Source organism: Dasypus novemcinctus, chromosome 12, assembly GCF_030445035.2.
Source record: "Dasypus novemcinctus isolate mDasNov1 chromosome 12, mDasNov1.1.hap2, whole genome shotgun sequence".
Lineage (NCBI taxonomy): Eukaryota > Metazoa > Chordata > Mammalia > Cingulata > Dasypodidae > Dasypus > Dasypus novemcinctus.
In genome coordinates this window covers 21,586,180-21,607,367 of record NC_080684.1, presented here as the reverse complement: position 1 = coordinate 21,607,367, position 21,188 = coordinate 21,586,180, and the positions used below count along the sequence as shown (strand labels likewise).

At 39.5% G+C, this 21,188-nt stretch overlaps 1 protein-coding gene across 3 annotated transcripts in view; it reads right to left on the bottom strand.

Moving 5' to 3' along the window:
• Nucleotides 1-989: 989 nt before the first annotated feature.
• PRIM1 (DNA primase subunit 1) overlaps nt 990-21,188 on the bottom strand; it is a 33,848-nt gene continuing 13,649 nt past the window's right edge. Inside the window, exons 10-13 of one of the 3 annotated variants that reach the window (XM_004466150.3) lie at nt 17,687-17,756; nt 17,133-17,224; nt 3,800-3,898; nt 990-2,324 (exon numbers count right to left, since the gene is read on the bottom strand). In XM_004466150.3, the coding sequence (XP_004466207.1) occupies nt 2,305-2,324; nt 3,800-3,898; nt 17,133-17,224; nt 17,687-17,756 (281 nt within the window). In that variant the 3' untranslated portion in view covers nt 990-2,304. Of the gene's footprint in view, nt 2,325-3,799; nt 3,899-10,425; nt 15,174-17,132; nt 17,225-17,686; nt 17,757-21,188 lie in introns of those variants that run through there. The other 2 variants (XM_023591048.3, XM_071218815.1) reach the window with 2 other exon arrangements.

The following is a 21,188-nucleotide window of genomic DNA, read 5'->3' as shown; positions in this document are numbered from 1 at the left end:
GAATGTAAAATTGGTATAAAATTTCTGAGATCTTTACCATGGTGAAGTCAAGATTAGGTTTAGTGAATTCGGATTAATGACAGTGGATATCTCTGACTTTCACTTCAGGTATGAGAGGCAATATGGTGGAAGTGATTAAGAACATGGACTCTGAGATCAGACTCTTGTTTGAATCTCATGTCACCTAATAGTGACCTTAGGTGATTTAATTAACCTATATGTGCCTCATCTGTAAAGTGGGGATAATAGCTACTTCACAGGATTATTAAGAATATTAAATAGGAAATATATGTATAGCCCTTAAAAAGTGTTGTTAGTATTAACACTGTAGATAGAATTACTTTCTTCCTAAGCAGGTAAGTAATTTGGAAGATTTTCAATGCAAGTCATTAACTTCAGAAAAAAGGGCCTGAAATAACCAATCTCTTTAGAAAAAAACACATTTTGACTATTCCCCTTTCTTTCTATAGCAAGCACACTGAATTTTCTCTCTCCCTGTTGTAATTATTAGCAAGGGATTTTCTTTTTCTTAGAGTTTCTTTATAAATTGGATAAGTTTGGAGAGGGAAGCCATTTCTGGTTTGCCTGTTTGTTTCTATAATTTTAACATATCGGTGAACTGGCAAATCAGGGGAAAGGAAATAGTTTGAGTATATTTCTGCTCTCTTCAAGAAGCAAACATCATTTTCATGAGCATAATATGTTCTGTAATTAATAACTTTATTAATTACACCAGCTTTTATCCAAGGTCTTTAATATTAAAGCATTAAAATACTTTAATGCTAGACATATTTACAAAACTATAATGGAAGCTTAAAGCATCTCTTGTTGAAAGCATAATACCAGTCTTCCTACTCTCATTCTTAGTTCTTAAGATGGACTAAGAACTAGTTAGTCTTTAGTAATTACCTGTATTCAGGAATTGTAATTGACCCACTGTTTTTAGAACTTGAACACTGAACAACACCTGTAAAGAGAAGCTCAAATAGTGAGGAATTTTGCATAATAATCTTTATTTTTTTCTTAAAAATTTACAGAAAGGAAAGAATCCAAGGCATTTCAGCATACTGACTGCATTAAAGAGTGTTTTATATAAACCAAAAGATAAAAGACTATAGAGGAAACAGTGTTAAAGGAAATGCAAAGAAAGGAAAAAAGTTAAAAAAAAAATCTGGCCCTCACCACCAGATGGCTCCCTTGTCTGTTTGCTCATTGTTTTTGCTCGTTGCCTGCTCACTGTTTTGTTTTTTCTTTAGGAGAGGCTGGGAACCAAACCTGGGAGCTCCCATGTAGGAGGCGGGTATTCAGCTGCATCAGTCACAACTGCTCCCCAGGAAGGAAAATTTTAAGTCACAGCAAAGCACTGGCCCAATGGCTTGCTTCTTAATTCTTCTCAGAAGATAGAATGTAAACTAGAATGACTGCTTTGTTTAGAGTGGTTGTAAAACCAGGCAAAGCGAAATCTGACACTCTATAGACTCTATCACACAAAATCAAACATGGAAGAAACGAAACTTTAAAAATTTAAGTATTCTATCTAAATATATTAAAAAACATCCAAGTTTTCTGACAAATAGAGCAGGTTTTATGTTGGTGAAGATGGTTATTTTTCCTAAGCTGCTTTTTAAAGATTAATCCAATTACTCTCTGAGGGAAAAAATTAGGAGCTACATTTGCAACAATCATAAAAAACACTATACTAAGCCCTAATACTGTTAATCTAGTAATTGATACCTTTTGAATTTAAGTTCTGGTAAGTTTAGATGCCTTGTTTAAAATGATTTTTAAAATATGGGCAATGAGGTATGGTCTGACCAATAACATTAGTAAGCAAAATTAGGAAGTAACTGGATATATACACTCCAGGAATAATTAACTTATGGGTCTGAGAATTAAAGCAAAAACTCCCATTCATCCTGCAATTGGAGGCTACGGTGAGCTGAGATGAAAGTCTTGGGTATATCACTGCTCACATAACTCTATTTATAGTAACTGAGTATTGAACCAAGTTATTTACATCAGAAATTGTAGCATTATCTTTGTATAATATTAAATTTTATAAATTTTAACTGAAATCCAACCATCACTTATTCCTCCCTTTTGTGCTATTTCTGGGAACCTTGACACTCTCCATCAGTGATCTCGAGGAATCTTTTCAACATAATTCTTTCTCAAGAAAAGGAAATTTTACTTGAAGCATTAGAATGCATAAATGGTTCTGCTGTATTTAGTAGATGGCTCTTGAAATATTTGATCTTTGGTTGAATGTAGAAGATATCCATATTGGTTTGAGGAGTTGTTATTTCAGAAATCTTTCTGTAAATCTAAAACAGAATAGATTTTGTCAAAGGATAGTAAAGGAACCCCCCCCCTCCAAAACACATTTATTTTCATGATTTGATTTGTTTAACACTTCCGTTAATGTCATATCATACATTAAGGTTTTTTTTTTTGAGGTCCAGGGCTGGGGACTGACCCGGGACCTTGTATGTGGGAAGCCGGAGCTCAACCACTGCGCAACACTGGCTCCTGTACATAAAGATTTGCTGAAGCCCACATTATAGGCTGAGCCTAGTACAGAACAATATGAATATGAAGGACTTAGTAGGTAAGTTGGAATGGTAGCTTCAACCAGGCTTTCCAAGGTCACAGTCATTATTGTTCACTCAGTAAATATATATTTGAGTATCTACTAAGACACTACTCCTTAAACCATCACAATTAACTAACGAAAAAAAAATAAATGAAATGGAGAGGGAGTATGTAGTTCTGTAACACTGCCACAGTTTTTAGGGTACCCATCTATCTCCTGAATAACACTTACTCTGCTCATTTTTTTTCCTTTTGGCTTATATATATATATGCTCAGATATATATTTTAAGAACTCTGCCTCTTCCTGGATACTATATCCAACAGGATTTTATCAGTTTCCTACTGCTTGATAATCTCCTTGAAAGGTTCCTTTTTCCTTGCTTCTGTGAAACTTTCCCTTCCTTTGTTCACTTTCCATTTCTAAATCATTACAAAGTTTCAAGGAGTCTCCAGCATTTGTATCTTTTGGATATCTCCAATACTACCGTCCTAATGGCAATAGCCCAGCTGGCCTTTTGGGCTCTATTTTATCCTCTACCTCCCTCCAGATGTACTGTTGGCCAGATTTATATTTATATCTCATCACTTCCTGACCCACTTTTTTTTTCCAGACTAGCTGTACTACTTGATGGCCTGTAGAGCCACTTGATACTTTCCTTTCTCTATATTCCTTTGCTCCTGCTTGTTCCTCCTTGAGTGAATAATGCTTCTTTCTCCACCCTTATACCCTTACCCATCAGATCTCTCCTTGTGGAAATCCTATTCATGCTTCAAGGCATTTGGCAAAGGGAATTAGAATTCTTTGAGAAGTGCAAATACTACCCTTTCAGATAAGTCATCTCAGATTCTTCCAATCAGATACACCTTTTAGCATTTTTTTTTTTCTTTCTTAGCATTTTGTACTTCTTCATTTTGCATCAGGTTAGTAAGACTATTAATTTCTTAGGGGCAGGGAGGCATGGTGTGAAATTCATCTTTGTATAATTCATCTTTGTTTCCCTCATATGACTTTATACATAGAAGGTATTTAATAAATATGAATTAAAAGACCTCCATTTTCAGGAACAGTAAAAATAATAAGACAAATCAGTGAATTTGGGGGGAAGAGGGCAAATACTAGACTCCAATATTGATCATGTATTGGATGCTTTAAACTACCCATACTAAGATCCAAATAGATAAAAGGGGAAGGTTATGGAATCTTACCACTCTTCTTGAGAAGTTCTCCTTTTTGGTATTTTTCCAGTTTCTCAAGAAACTGTTCAAAAACTTTCACATAAGGTGCTAGACTGGTCTTCTTATAATCTAAGTTATGAAGAACATATAGTTAGTATTTTGACAGCAAGAAGATGAAAATTTCTTTTAAGAATTCTCTAGGACAGTGCTGCACAAAAGAAACACAATGCAAGAAACGTAATTTAAAATAATCTAGGGAAGCGGATTTGGCTCAACTGATAGAGCGTCCGCCTACCACACGGGAGGTCCATGGTTCAAACCCAGGGCCTCCTCACCCGTGTGATGAGCTGGCCTACGCGCAGTGCTGATGCGCGCAAGGAGTGCCATGCCATGCAGGGGTGTCCCCCACATAGGGGAGCCCCACACGCAAGGAGGGCGCCCCGTAAGGAGAGCCGCCCTGCGTGAGAAAAGCACAGCCTGCCAGGAGTGGCGCCGTACACGTGGAGAGCTGACACAGCAAGATGACCTAACAAAAAGAGACACAGATTCCTGGTGCCGCTGACGAGAATACAAGTGGACACAGAAGAACACATGGCAAATGGACAGAGAGCAGACAACAGGGGGTGGGGAAGGAGAGAGAGAAAAAAAAATCTAGTAGCCACATTCAAAAATAAAAATAAAAATAAAAAGGTGAAATTAATTTTCATATATTTTACTTAACACATATATAGCTAAAATACTATGTCAACATGTAATAAAAATCTTTTTCATACTAAGTCTTTGAAATCCAGTGTGCACTCTTAATTTAGATGCTAAATTATCACCAGGAATCCTTGATCTATATTTAGATTTAAGTTTTAAAATGTGCAGGTAAAAAAGGAGGCTTATATACCCCAGTTGTTCCAAACATACTTAAAATTTTTCCAAAGACTGAACTGAGTTTCAGTTTCTACATTAAAATTAAATAAAAAAGGTTTAGTTCCTTAGTTGTACTAGTCACATTTCAAATGCTTGGAAACCACATATGGCTACAGTATTGGATAGTGCCGTTCTAAAATATCTAAACCACATGTACGTATCTACACTACTAGTAAGGTTTCCTAGATTAGTCCAACACAATTTTTTTTTTGAGGTACTGGGGACAGAGATTGACCCTGGGATCTCGTATGTGAGAAGCCGGGGCTTAACTAGAGCCACACTGGCTCCCCTGAGTTGTTTTTTTCATGTATTTTTTTGTTTTTAGGAGGCACCAGGAACTGAACCTGGGACCTCCTATGTGGGAAGCAGGTAATCAACTGCTTGAGCCACATCTGCTCCCCAGTCCAACACAATTGATTCCTATTAAGTCTCATTCAACATTCCTTTCTTTAAAAATTGTGACTTTAATAATAAATAGTTTGACCAACAGCAAAATTTAAAAAATGTAAGGGGAATGATGTGGCTCAAGCAGTCAAGTGCCCACCTCCTATGGAAGGCCTCAGGATTGGTTCCCAGTGCTTCCTAAAGAAGACAAACAATGAGCAAACAACAAGCAAACATCAAGCAAAAAAACAAAAACAAAAACAACCAACAACCATAAATTAATCTTTGTGCAGCATAAGGTACAGGTTTATAAAACCTTTGATTTATAAAATAACAAATTTTAAAAAAAGATTTACTTATTTTTTACTATTTTGTTTATTTTAATTTATTCCCCCCACCCCTTGTTGGTTCTTTTGTCTATCTGCTCATTGTTTGCTTGCCTTTCTCCAGGAGGCACTGGGAACCAAACCAGTGTCTCTCACATAGGAGCGAATGCCAAACAACCTGAGCCACATCCACTCCCCGCGCACTGGGGTGTCTGCTGGCTTTGTGGCATCTGTGCATTTAGGTGTCTGTTTGTTGCTGCAGGGTGCAGGCATCTAGATCTTGTGGTGGTGGGGTACGGGCATCTGCCCATCTTCCCAAGAGGCACTGGTCCCGAACCTAGGATCTCCCAGGTGGGAGGTGGGAGCTCAGTCACTTGAGCCACATCCACTTCCTATAACAAGTTTTTGAATACAGAACGTATTTATCCATTTAATTACATAATCTATAATTAAGACCTACTAGGGGAAAAATCTGACTGAGAACAAGAAAGGGGTTTAATGAGAGATTTGGATTTTAATAGTATGCTATATCTACATGGAATTAAGAGTATTCCTAATAGTCCCTTGAAGAGTTAAAAAAAGGGGGGGAAAAGGGGAGCTGATGTGGTTCAGTGGTTGAGTGGTTGAGTGCCAGTCTCCCACATATGGGATCCCAGGTTTAATCCCTGGTCCCAGTACTTCAAAAAAAAAAAAAGAAAAAGAAAAGAAACACTTAAAAAATTTATTATCTGACTTGATACTGAAGAAGGAATCTCAATGATGGTATTGAAGATGACTATCTAAATAGCAGTAGTTGCATTAATACATTATACTTTGTTCTATATTTTTATATAATGAATTCTCATATAATGAATAAAATTATCCAAAGAGTAATTTAGTTTGGGCTCAACCACATAGTACTTTGAACCTTAAATTAAATATTATAAGTTCCTTGGATGTAAATCTATAGGTTTGTTTTACTGTTGTAGAATATATGAGTACCCAATAATGGTTCAAATATATTTAATTTAAGCAAATATTTACTGGCTGCCTATTATATAACAAAATATTTTAAAAGAATAAGCCACAGTACTTGGTCTCAAGAAATTTATAAATTAATTGGAAAATTAAGACATATATTATAATAGAAACAATATATGATTATCCCACACTGGCAAACGGATAATTAGAGGAGTTCAAAGAATTGACCATTCAATATTGATTGAAGTAGATATGAGCTGGGTCTTAGAAAAGATACAATTAGAATACTCAGAAAGGAGGGTGGAGAAAATTCCAGGATTTGGGGAGTACAAAAGAAAAAACACAAACTGGTAGTTGCATGAGAAAGAAAAAAAGGCTTAAAATCATAGAAACTAAAGAGATAAAAGGATCTTATATATCCCTTATTTCAATCTCCAGCCACCTCTACAGCATTTCTGACTGATGGCTATTAGGTTATTTATGAATACTAGAAATAAGAGACTGTTCAGTTTACTTATTTATTTAAATTGAAGTATATCACTCATACATAAACATACATAAACAAAAGTATATAGGAATAGTTATGAACTTACAAAACATATATTACATCATACATGACTCTTATACCTCACCCTACCACCAATACCTTGCATTGTTGTTAAACATTTTTAACTAATGATTAAAGAGCATCCTCAAAATATTACTACTAACCAAAGTATTTCCCCCCCAAACCACCCTATTATCTTAATATCATTTATATATGAACATACATAAACAGTAAATGTATAGTAAAAGTTGTGAACTTACAAAGCAAACATGTATAACCTCATACAGGGATCCCATACATCAACCCTCCACCAACGCCTCACATTGGCATGAGATATTTGTTACAAATTATTAAAGAATATTGTCAAAATCTTACTACTAATTATAGTCCTTATCTTACATTTGGTGTATTTCCCCCCAACCAATCCTATTATTATTTTTTAGATATATTTTTTATGACAGAAGTTATAAACTTACAAAACAATCATGCATATGTGCAGAATTCCCAAACACCCCTCTATCAACACACCACACTGCGGTGGAACATTTGTTGCATATTATAGATAATATCATCTAATTGTTACCATGTCCATAGTGTACATTTGGCACACATTTTCCATACTGCTCCATTATCAACACAGTACATCTTTGGCATAGATGCAAGAATATTACATTATTACTGCTAACCACAGTCCATAGGTTCATGTTTCTCCACATTCCCACCACCCTGGAATAGTGATTTACATTTGCTCTAGATAACAAAGGCCACTCTTGCATCTGTACCATCAACCACAATTCTTATCCACCTCTTGGTTTACTGTGCTATTCAGTTCCTAGATTATTCTCTAGCATTCTGTCAATTGGCATTTATATCCCTAGACTACCATTTTCAGCCACATCCCCATTTATAAACTAGCTGTTACTATGTGTCACCATCTACTCTATATATTTCCACACTTTTACGTTAAAGACAATTAAAACTTCTACATGCATTAAATATTAGTAGTCCATCTCAGTCCTCCTCTTATCTCCTTTAAGAATCCACCAGGTCTTGAAGATATTTTCCTACATTTTCTTCTAGAAGCTTTATGGTTCTGGCTTGTACCATTTGTTGAAGGGAGTGTTCTGCCCAAGTTGGGTGGGTTTGACAGGCTAGTCAAAAATCATTTGACCATACACGTGAGGGTCTGTTTCTGAAAGATCAATTTGGTTCCATAAGTCTTTGTGTCTGTCTTTATGCCAGTACCATGCTGTTTTTACCAATGTAGCTAGGTAATATGATTTAAAGTCTGAAGATGAGAATCCTCCAACTTTGCTTTTCCTTTTTAAGATGTTTCTGCCTATTCAGGACCCCTTCCAAATAAATTTGATAATCATGTTTTCAATTTATTTAAAAAATGCTGGTAATTATTATCAGGATTGCATTGAATCTGTATATCAATTTGAGTAGAACTGATATCTTAATGATATTTATTCTTCTAATCCGTGAGCATGGAATGTTCTTCCAATTATTTAGGTCTTTTTTGATTTCTTTTAACATTGAGTTGTAGTTTTCTGAATACAAGTGCTTTACAGCGTTGCTCAAGTTTATGCCTGAATATAGGGGTTTTATCTGTCATTTTATTTGCACCACTTTTTTGACACTTTCAGTTACTTTTTTTGATATAATCTTCATTTCTAGACTCTCTTCCAGGCCTGTCTCTCCTCATTTCTTTTCAGGCTCTAGCACACCCTTTAGCATTTCCTGAAAATTCAGTCTCTTGGTTAGAAATTCTCTGTTTCTCTTTATCTGTGAATATCCTAAACTTGCCCTCATTTTTGAAGAGAATCTTGCCGGACATAAGATTCTTGGTTGGAAGTTTTTCTTTTGTAGTATCTTTTTTGTTTTGTGTTTACTTTTTATCTTTTTTTTTTTTTTTCTTGTATCTTAAATATATCACACCAGTGTCTTCTTGCCTCCATGGTTTCTGGTGAGAAATCAGCACTTAATCTTATTGGGTATCCCTTATATGTTATGCATTGCTTTTCTCTTGCTCTCAATATTCTCTTTGTCTTTGGCATTTGACATTCTGATTAGTATGTGTCTCGGAGTTGGTATATTTGGATTTTTTCAGATGGGGGTATGCTGTGCTTCTTGGACATGGATATCTATGTCTTTCAATAGAGTTGGGAAATTTTCTAACATTATTTCTTCAAATATTCCTTCGGCCCCTTTTCCCTTCTCCTTCTGGGACACCCATGACACATATGCTGTGATTTAGGTCCCTGATACCTTGTTCAATATTTTCCATTCTTTTCTTCATCTGTTCTTTTATATGTTCACTTTCAGAGGCTATTTTTTCAAGCTCACCAATCCTTTCTTCTGCCTCCTCCAATCTGCTATTATGTGATTCCAGTATATTTTTAATTTCATTTATTGCACCTTTCATTCCCATAAGATCTATTGTGTGTTTTTTTTTAAAGGTTTTTAAAAAATTTATTTCTCTGCCCTTCTCCCCCACCCAGTTGTCTGCTCTCTCTGTGACCACTTCTATCCTTATCAGTGGCACCGGGAATCTGTGTTTCTTTTTGTTGCATCATCTTGTTGTGTCAGGTTTGTGCGTGCGTGGCGCCATTCTTGGGCAGGCTGCACTTTTTCCCGCTGGGCTGCTCTCTGAACAGGGCGCACTCCTTGCGCGTGGGGCTCCCCTACATGGGGGACACCCCTGCGTGGCAGGGCACTCCTTGCACGCATCAGCACTGTGCATGGGCCAGCTCCACACAGGTCAAGGAGGCCCGGGGTTTTAACCGCGGATCTCCCATGTGGTAGGCGGACGCCCTATCCATTGGGCCAAGTCTGCTTCCCAAGATCTATTATTTTTCTGTGCTTTCAAATTCTTCTTTGTGCTCATCCAAGGTCTTCTTTTTTTCCTTTCAAAGATTTATTTTTTATTTCTCTCCCCTTCCCCGCCCCCAGTTGTCTTCTGTGTCTGCTTGTATTCTTGTCAGCGGCACCCAGAATCTGTGTCTCATTTTGTGGCATCATCTTGCTGTATCAGCTCTCCTTGTGTGTGGCGCCACTCCTGGGCAGGCTGTGCTTTTTTCACGCTGGGCAGCTCTCCTTACGAGGCGAACTCCTCGTTCGTGGGGCTCCCTTATGCGGGGGACACCCCTGCGTGGCATGGCACTCCTTGTGCCCATCAGCACTGCGTGTGGGCCAGCTCACTACACAGGCCAGGAGGCCCTGGGTTTGAACCCTGGACTTCCCATGTGGGAGGCAGATACTCTATCCGTTGAGCCAAATCTGCTTCCCATCCAATGTCTTCTTAATATCCTTAATCTCTTTAGCCATCTCATTGAACTTATTAAGGAGAGTTGTTTGAACATCTATGACTAGGTGCCTCAACTCCTTTATGTCATCTGGAGGCGTATCTTGTTCCTTTAACTGGGCCATATCTTCCTGTTTCTTTGTGTGGATTGTAATTTTTTGTTGGTGTCTTGGCATCTGGCTTACTATTCTTTTTTTTAAAAATTTTTAGAGTATTTATTATGGATGCAGTTTTTCTCTTTAGTTTAGGGCTTTCTTGCCCATTCTCCCATGCTGGTTGTATAGTGAGAAGGATGTAGTTGGTGCTATAAGCTATGGAGACCCAAGCTGCTCTCATTGCAGGGACCGATGAAGTTCCTCTCAACTTTCTCCTTTGCCATGGGTAGGGACAGAGTCAGAGCTGTGTGGAATAATCCAAGTTGTGCAGGTCTAGACTCTAGTTGCCCAGAGACTGATGAAGCTTCATGCCCATTTCTCTCCTGCCTGGGGTGGGGGTGGAGCTGCAGGTATGGAAAGAAATCTATGCAGTGTGGGTCCAAGATGATAGCAGTTGCCCTGGTAGATTTCTGATTATTCAGTATATGCCAACCAAATGTACCTGCAGGTACTTGGATAGGCTGGTTCAGGACCTGCCAGCTTCCTTCTTGCCAGAGTGGGGCTGAAGCTGAGCTTAGTGCTGCAGGCCAGTCTGGGTGAAAGAAACCAGTCTCTACCATCACTGTGATTTTCAGTCAGCTTGGTTTCCCCTCATGCTGGGGGTGGAGTCAAAATGGTGGCTACCGGCTTCTTTCCGACTTGGACAGGTTCATACTTTAGCCAGCCAAATTTACTCATCAGTAGCTGAAATCGGTGGCCAGTGGTCTCTTTTTCCTGTTTTTGGGAAGCAGAGTGTCCAATTCCAGCCGCAGAATAGCTCCTGGGGCAGCTTGCGCTACCAAAGTAGGATGATCACCAGCCTCTGCAGTATGGTCTGTAATTTCCCAGAGAGGCTGGTACAGGTCCCATCTTCCTCCCTGCTGGAGGTGGGGCTGGGGCTTAGGCTAGAGCTGCAATCTGACTTGGATGGAAAGAAGTTGTTTCCTACAAGTACTGTGATTTTCAGTCTGTTGCGCTTCCCCTCATGCCAGATGTGGAGTTGAGATGGCAGGTATCAACCTCTTTCTGACTTGGACAGGTTCAAACTTTAGCTGCTCTTAGGATTATACTTTAGCCCGCAGAATTTACTAATCAGTAGCTGAAGTTGGCACCCAACTGTCTCTTCCTCCCCCATTTTTGGGAAGTGGAGCTTCCAATTTCAGCCATGGAACAGCTCCTGAGCGGCTTGAGACTCCGGTGGAGGATGTGCACCGGCCTCCATGGCATGGAGCACTCTACTTATGAAATGAATTTTCTCTGTAGATGGGCAGTCTCCTCCTTCCATTCCTTCAAGGATGTTGCTGGATGCTCTTCTGGTCTTCTGGAGCCCCCAAACAGGTGCTTCAGCTAGCCCCAGATAGCTCTGGGTGATTACTAACTGCCCTGTAGCAGTTGTCTCTACGAGCGCCTTACTGTGCCACCATCTTGCTGGTTGTCTCATTTTATTTTTGGACAGTTATATTTATTAGAAAGTTTCTCCTTATAAGGAGCCAAAATTTGCCTCCCCAAAACCTTTTTTTAAAAAAGATTTATCTATCTATCTATCTATCTATCTATCTATCTATCTATCTATCTATCTATCTATCTATCTATCTCCCTTCCCACCATCACTCTGGTTGTCTGTTCTTTGTGTCTATTCGCTGCATCTTTTTTGTCCGCGTCTGTTGTTGTCAGCGGCATGGGAATCTGTGTTTCTTTTTTTGTTGCATCATCTTGTTGGGTCAGTTCTCTGTGTGTGCAGCACCATTCCTGGGCAGGCTGCACTTTCTTTCCCGCTGGGCAGCTCTCCTTATGGGGTGCACTCCTTGCACGTGGGGCTCCCCTATGCAGGGGACATTCCTGCATGGCAGGGCACTCATTGCACGCATCAGCACTGTGCATGGGCCAGCTCCACAAGGGTCAAGGAGGCCCGGGGTTTGAACCGCGGATCTCCCATGTGGTAGACGGATGCCCTCACCACTGGGCCAAGTCTGCCACCCTCCCCAAAACCTTTAAACAAAGGAAAAATATGTCCACAGAGACAATATTAAATTTAAAAAATTGTTTTAAAATAATGTATGCACATTGTTAAAAAGAGTAAAATGGTACTAATAGCTTTATAATAGAAAAATAGCAGTCCTGTGCCCTAATTCTGATCTTTCTCTCCTCTTGAAAAGCTAGCACTTTTAGCAAATGAACATTTCCACTGTTATTTAGAAGTCTGAGGCCATTCTGATTCCCTTTCATAGGTCTGTGGCTTTTTTAGGGGTGGGGTGGGGTGAGATGGTGTGAGAGTAGGGAGGAGTGTGGAAGCTCTTAGAACGTTTCTTAATTCTCTGTTCTAAAATTTCAAAATGATGTGCCTTAGGTTAGGTCTCTTATTTTCTTTTGTGCTAAGCCCTTTCAATAAAGGGCTTAACTCTGGGACGTTTTCCTATATAACTTTGACAGTTACTTTTCTGTTTTATCTCTTTCTGAAATTTCCATAGCCATATGTTAGACCCTCTAAACCAGTCCTCTAATTCTTAAAAATCCCCTCTTTTTTAAAACAATCCTTTAGCCAATTTTTAATTCCATGTATAGGTAGTACATTTAAAACTCATTTATAGTTAGGAAAGAATTATCCATTTGGTCAACAATTCACCCTGTAACATATATATATATATTTGAATAACATAGTTAAATTTTAAAAGTAGGGGAGTGGGTATAGCTCAGTGGTAAGTATATGCAAATTTCCTTGAAATTAGACCAAAATTTATTTGATCTAAACCTTAATTTTCACTTAAAATGCATATTCTTTATTTCACAATTATAAAGGGAAAAGGAAATAATATTTGCAATGATTATTAACTCTAACTCTTAAAATTAAGAATAGATTGGATCCGAACACTGATGCTTTCAGTTATAGCAACAGTTGAACTTATATACTACACTTCCAACCAGCCTTTAAATATGAAAAATTATGTAAAAATATTCCATTGTACAGTACAAAAAGGTGCAAGATATGAGGGTCTTCAGGGAAGCTTAATATATTAAAACAGTATAAGTAACAAGACAGTAATAGTAAACAGTGATAGTAATATGGCTAAAAAGCAGGATTACAATATCAAAATAGAGGTGCCCATTTATTCAACAGCTTGGCCCCAGTACAGCCTAAAGGAGATCCAACTGGTGGAAATGTAACTGGGATAAGAAACAAACTGTTAGGAATGGGGCAGAGGGAGTGAGTTCCACTCACAGAAAGCTTCTAAAATTAGCGGATGGGTATGCTTCATGAGTACAAAAGAGAGTCCACTGTGTAAATGTTAAAGAGGCCAGGATAGGTAACTCAATTAAAGAGTATGTAACAGTTTGATATTGTTTATGATTCCCAAAAGTAGATATTGGATTATGTTTGTGAACTGGTCTGTTCCTCTGGGCATATTAGATTGGAGTCAGGGGTTTCACTTTTACTTTATTAAATAATGATTAAGGCTTCGAATGGGTCACATCAGTAGGACGTTGAGTCCCTGCCCTGTTTTCTTCACAGAGAAAATGGCAGAGAAGAAAGTTATTTTGATCCTGCAGCCCCAGAAGTAAGCCACAGAGAAGCAGATTTGTGAAGAAAGAGAGAAGGCTCCATTAGACACGGCAGAGGCCCTGGGAAGAGAGACGAGCTGTTGGTCTGACAATTTACAGCTGGCCTTCTGGAGAGAGCAGAGGAGCTGAACCTAGAGAGCAACGAGCCCCAGGAGAGAGATAAGACTTGTCCCCGCCTGCGGCTGAGATTGGAAAAAGCTGAAGCCGAGACCATGGAGCCATGGGAGGGGGAGGAAGACTGAACCCTCGCAGACTTTGCCCACCATCTGGCATCAACATGTGGCAACAGACTCTGGGTGAGAAAGTACCTCTTATGGTACCTTGAGTTGGACTCTTTAGAGTCTAAGACATGACTGTAAGCTTATACCCCCAAAAACCCCACCCTTTATGAAAACCAACCAACTTCTGGTATTTTGAATCAGAATTCCTTTGGCTGACTTATACAGAGTGTAACAATAGCAATAAGAACATAAAATTGCCTATTACTGATATTACAGTTATCAGAGAATATAATCTAAGAGGAAGTTATTCCAATGGCTAGATCCTTATTCCCCCCTAATCAATTTTATTGAGACATATTCATAAATCATACAATTCATCCAAAGTGTACAATCAATGATATTTGGTATAATCACATAGTTGTGCATTCATTACTACAATCATTAGTGATTCTTATTTTTTAAAATATTGCAAGAATGTTCAAAATAAAGTAGCACAAGTGTCAGGATTCTTGCTTCCAAAGATGTGTTTTTATTCTTGACTGATTGTGTCCTGAAGAAATCAAAGCTCTTCATAAGCTGCAATCACCAGTCTCTGGTTGTATTATACCATCCTAGGAATGTGCAGGCTCTCTGTTTTCAGGCCCTTTGAGCCATTTTTATTTGTGTAACAACTGACTTGGAGATAAATTAAAAACAAAACAAAAATACTGAGGAAGTGTCACGAGTAAAATGACTTTATGCAGAGTTAAAAAAATGTTCATGATGTTACAGAAAGAACAAGAGCTTGCTACAGTACTGTTCAGCAATAATTACTTACATTGCTCCTCTTCTGAGTTTCATTCCAATGAGAGCTGTACACTATCAGGTTGGTTTTGTGGTTGCTGATACTCTTATTTTCTTGAAATGGAATACATTTCCAGTTACTGTCTCAAATGAATATTGCTTATTGTGTCATAAAAGTTGGGCTCTGACAAAGTTTCAGCTGTAGGCAGCATACTGAACATCCTCAAATTTTCCTTTTATTCCTCTTGGCATACATGAAGAGATCACTATCATAACAAGGATCACTATCAAGAAAACATTCGTGGCTTCCTTCTAGACTTCATGAACAGTATAATCAATAGAACCATCATCCCCCACACCACTTGGTAACTGTGTTAGTCAGCCAAAGAGGTGCTGATGCAAAATACCAGATATCTGCTGGCTTTTATAAAGGGTATTTATTTGGGGTAGAAGCCTACAGTTAACAGTGTAAATTACTTCCCTTACTAAAGTCTGCTGCCACATGTTGGAGCAGGATGGCTGCCGATAACTACAAGGGTTCAGCCTCCCTCTACCTCCGGAGGCTCTGTGGTCCCAGCTTCTTCCAATATCATCTGTAGGCTGGCATAAGTCCTGTTCCTCTCTCAGGGCTCGTTTCTCTGCTCTCTACACAAGGTCAGCTGTAGAGTATGATCAAATGGCTCATTTCTCTTCCTGGGGTCTCTGCTGTGTCCAACTGAGCCTTCTCTCCTTCCTCACATATCTGCTTCTCTACGTGTTTACTTCCCAGGCCACAGGATCAAAATACCAAACTCCCTTCTCTGCAGTAGAGTTTCTCTATGTGTCTCCACCCACCAAGGAGGAGGGGATGCAAAGTCCTACAATGTGGCCCAATCAAAGACTTAATCATTATTTAATCAAGTAAATGTGAAAACCTCTGAATCCAATATAATTTAATATGCCTGGAGGGACAGACCAGTTTACAAACATGATCCAATATCTAGTTTTGGAATTCATAAACAATATCAAATTGTCACAGTAACCTTGAGCCATGGGGCTTCTCCCGAGCAGTAGCCACAGACAGGAACCTCCAGAGCTGTGTGGAGATCTTTCATGTTTCTGCTTCCTCGCAGGTTGCATATGATTCAGTCTTAAAACACTCCTGCTATAACCCAACCATCCCGAGAGCGTCTCACCCCACGTTTTCACTGCAGATGGGGCTGCTTCAACTTTTTGTATGCCTTTCAGCAACTCAGAGCTTTCCCGTTTCCTAAGACTCTGAGAGGCCCCAAACAAGAAGCCTCCAGGCTCAAGGAGGTAGGGGAGCAGGTATGCAGGGACCTGAGGGCTAGGACCCTCTCCTTGGATTCCCAGTGAGCCTGGGGCCGGGCCAATTTTTCTTCTTCTTAAAGACAAGAAGAAACATCTTTTTTGTATTACTTTCTGGGAAATCTCAACCTTTCTCTTCTAACCCTGCCACTGAATTTTTTTATTCTAATGATTGTTTTTTATTTCTAAGAGATCTTTCTCGTTCTCTGAGTGTTTCTTTTTCATAGGATTCTGATCTTGTTTCATGGATGCAGTATCTTTTCTTATTGTTCTCTAAGGATATTATACTTTTTTAAAAAAAGGTTTTTTTTTTATTCCTTGGATTGTCTGTTTTCCCTGAGTTCCCTTTTTTAGTTTATTATGATCTTAAATGTTGGGGACTTTTTTCAAATATTTTAAACAGAATACTTTTACTCTTTCCATAAACATTAACAGTGGAATGTTCTATGCTTAGGTATTATGTTAGAGCTGGTATAGGTGAAGCAATATTTGAGCTTGGATTTTGAAAGAAGAGTAGCAATCTTTGACCGAAAAAGGTCAATCAGAGACAACAGATTGGCCCTGTTCAATTAGGTAGCAAGAGCTGTTAATCTAAGAAACTCTGAGATTCAAACAATTGCCAACAATATCAACAACAACAAACAACTAACAACACCAACTGACAATTTATTCTTACAATATAGATCCCACCATTTTTAAGTTGCTCAGTGTTATCTGTTGAATCACATTGGAGTAACAGTACCACTTAAGCAATTGGTGAAGATAAGACAGAAACACTGCTATAACATTATTTATTACCAAGCAGGCTTTAGGATAAACATGTACTTGTTCCAAGCTGGATTTAAGGGGAATAAATTAATTGCTGGAATGACAGAAGATACCTATATAAGAAGTGCGATTTCAATACATTAACCTACCTCTGGTTCTACGTTTGATGTCGGCTTCAGCTTTATTCTCCTCTTTTTCCTCTCCGTTAGTGGAAATGTTATCCAGTTCATGGCAGATGGCGCTACAAGTCACAGAATAGGAGAAATTCAAAGTAGGCTCCTGCTTAGTTTTCCCCACTGTGTGATAACACTTAAGCCTCACAAACTTTTCTGTGAAAAAATTATGTGGCCAATTAAATTTGGCATATTATAAACTTATCTTGGAGTTTTCCATGTATATTTGAATATTAAAGTTTGGGAAATCTTACAGAAAAGAAACTTAATTTAAGTCAACATTTCCCAAACTTACTTGACCTTAAGATCTTTTCATGCACAGTAGCAGCCGAAAAACTTGTGTTCTGTGGAACTCAGGAAATGTAGCTCTACTAGGGCATCATTATGGAACCTCAGGGCTAGGTGGTTCCATAATCAAATATATGTTCCTATGCAGCTACCTCTCTGGGAGCAATCTAATCCAATTGACTGCAAATTCAGAACAAAAATCACAAATTCAAATAAGCAGTGATCAATGAAGTGGAATATACCTTATGGTTGGAACGGCAAATGGATCAAACTCATCCACTTTCTGTAAATCAATAGGAACAGAAATGCGACCTGTAAGAACCAAAAGTTATAAACTGATGACTGTGAAATACAAACCATTATAGCCTGTTTCTTACTATTTTTGGTTAAAATTTTTATTTACAATTTAGAACAAGGGTTAGACTCATCTGTTAAGAACAATATTTAGAAATATAAAGTATTTCCATGCTAGCTGTGCCTTTTCTTTCTCTTAACAACAACAAAAAACATATGCTAAAGACTACTGAGCTATGTTCCAGTCGCTCTTGTCCCAACTTTTAAATTTCTCTCTCTCTTTCTAATATCCTCCCATATGTAAATTTAGAACAATCTCAAATTTGGTAAACCCTAAAAATGGAACAAAATAGATGGAAATAATTCATTACATTAACTTGGTTTATTTGCTGAGTTCAAAATAGACCATATGCTGGGCATCTTTAAAAACCAGGTTGGAAATCAAATTGACAATATTAACCTTTTACAATATCTGCACCTGGTACACTACATAAAATTAATCACATCTCAAAAGTGACATAATGAACCTAAAGAATGCTAGTGAGTACAAATAAAATAATTAAAGGAATTGGGAATTGCTGTTTGAGGACAGAGTAAAAAGATTGCAGCTATTTAAAATGAAAGGGAAGGGAAAATAATAAAAAGATATGAGTAAAAATAATTATTTACCCAAACCTTGAATATTAGAGTGAGGGGATACCCACTGAAGCTTTAGAATTAAACTTGAAACAAATAAGAAATATTAGGGAAATGGATGTGGCTCAAGCAGTTGGATGCCCGCCTATCACATGGGAAGTCCCGGGTTCAGTTTCCGGTACCTCCTAAAGAAGATGAGCAAGACAGCCAGCTGACGGAACAAGATGACACAATAAGGTGACACAACAAAGAGACACAGTGAGAAAACACAATGAGAGACACAACAAGCAGGGAGTGGAGGTTGCTCAAGCAATTGGCACCTCCCTCCCACATGGGAGGTCCTGGGTTTGGTTCCCAGTGCCTCCTAAAAAGAAGGCGAGCCCACAACAGACAGACACAGAGAGTAGACAGTGAGTGCAAACAATGAGGGCGGGGAATAAATCTTAAAAAAAAAAAAAAAGGAAATATTAGCATATTACTAAAAGAGGGCGGGGGGAGGGCGGGGGGAGGGCGGGGAATAAATCTTAAAAAAAAAAGGAAATATTAGCATATTACTAAAAGAAGCTAAAAAAACAAAGTTTGAAGAGGGGTTATATAAATGTATACCCTATTGACCACAGGGTCAAATAGGTCACTAAAGGAAACTAGGCAGTTTGGGAGAATTGAAAGTGTGCTAGACACTATTCTAAGCACTTTGCATTTGATCTTCACAGTAACCCACTGAAGTAGGTACTAAGATCGTTTCCATTTTACAGATGAGAAAACTAAGGCACAGTGATGTTAATTTGCCTAAGGTCCACAGTGTGTAAGTGACAGAGTATGACTGCTGACACCAAAGAGGACAAATGTATGCTTCTATGTCCCCTGGTTGGCCGGAGCAAAGTTTTACGTCAATATAGCCACTTTTATATCTATTTTAAAGTCTGTTTCAGTCCACCAAATCTTATCTAAGAGAAATGTAAAGAGTAAAGCTAAAAGTATTGAAAAAGAACTAAAGAAGCAAGAGAGTGGAAAAACACTGAACTTTTGAGTTTTAAGAACTGAATTCTGGGTGGCGGACTTGGCCCAGTGGTTAGGACCACATGGGAGGTCCGCAGTTCAAACCCCCGGCCTCCTTGACCTGTGCGGAGCTGGCCCACGCGCAGTGCTGATGTGCACAAGGAGTGCCCTGCCACGCAGGGGTGTTCCCCGCGTAGGGGAGCCCCACGCGCAAGGAGTGCGTCCTATAAGGAGAGCTGCCCAGCGTGAAAGAAAGTGCAGCCTGCCCAGGAATGGCGCCGCACACACGGAGAGCTGACACAACAACAAAAAAACACAGATTCCTGTGCCACTGACAACAACAGAAGCAGACAAAGAAGACGACGCAGCACATAGACACAGAAAACAGACAACCGGGGTGGAGGTGGGGGAAAGGGGAGAGAAAAAAAAAAAGAACTGAATTCTGTGGAAGTGGATGTGACTCCTGCCTACAACATGGGAGGTTGCTGGCGCAGATCCTGGTACCTCCTAAAGAAGACAGTGGATTGGTATGGTAAGCTGACACAACAAGAGACATAAGAAGAGGGAACTTAATGAGAGACACAACAAGGCAGGGAGCAAAGGTTCCCAGTGCCTCCTAAAGAAGATGGAGAGCTGACACAACAAGATGATGTGACTAGACGCAGGGAGGAAAAGCAATGACAGACACAACAAAGCAGAAGAGCAGAGGTGACTCAAGCAATTAGGCACCTCCCTCCCACATCAGAGGTCCCGGGTTTGGCTCCTGATACCTCCTAAAAAGAAACAAGAAAGGTGAATAGATATAGCAAGTGCAAACAATAAGGGAGATGGGGAGAAATAAATAAATAAAATAAATCTTAAAAAAAAAAGGGGGGGGGGGAGTGGACTTGGCCCAATGGATAGGGCCTCTGCCTACCACATGGGAGGTCCACGGTTCAAACCCTGGGCCTCCTTGACCCGTGTGAAGCTGGCCTATGTGCAGTGCTGATGCACGCAAGGAGTGCCCTGCCACGCAGGGGTGTCCCCCGTGTAGGGGAGCTCCACGTGCAAGGAGTGTGCCCCGTAAGGAGAGCTGCCCAGTGCAAAAGAAAGTGCAGCCTGCTCAGGAATGGCGCCACACACACGGATAGCTGACATAAGATGACGAAACAGAAAGAAACACAGATTCTTGGTTCTGCTGATAAGGATAGAAGCGGTCACAGAAGAACACACAGTGAGTGGACACAGAGCAGACAACTGGCAGCGCGGGGGAAGGGGAGAGAAATAAATAAAAAATAATCTTAAAAAAAAAAAAAGAACTGAATACTGTTCCTATTTTTTTTTTTTTTAAAGATTTATTTATTTTATTTTAATTTCCCCCCCTCCCCTGGTTGTCTGTTCTTGGTGTCTATTTGCTGCGTCTTGTTTCTTTGTCCGCTTTTGTTGTCGTCAGCGGCACGGGAAGTGTGGGCGGCGCCATTCCTGGGCAGGCTGCTCTTTCTTTTCACGCTGGGCGGCTTTCCTCATGGGCGCACTCCTTGCGTGTGGGGCTCCCCCACGCGGGGGACACCCTTGCGTGGCACGGCACTCCTTGCGCACATCAGCGCTGCGCATGGCCAGCTCCACACGGGTCAAGGAGGCCCGGGGTTTGAACTGCGGACCTCCCATATGGTAGACGGACGCCCTAACCACTGGGCCAAAGTCCGTTTCCCTGTTCCTATCTTTGACACAATTTGTTTATGACGGGACAAGTCATCTTAATCTCTTAGGCCACTGTTTTCTCAACTGTACAATGAGTACTGATTCCTAAGGTCCTCTCCAACTCTAAATCTATTA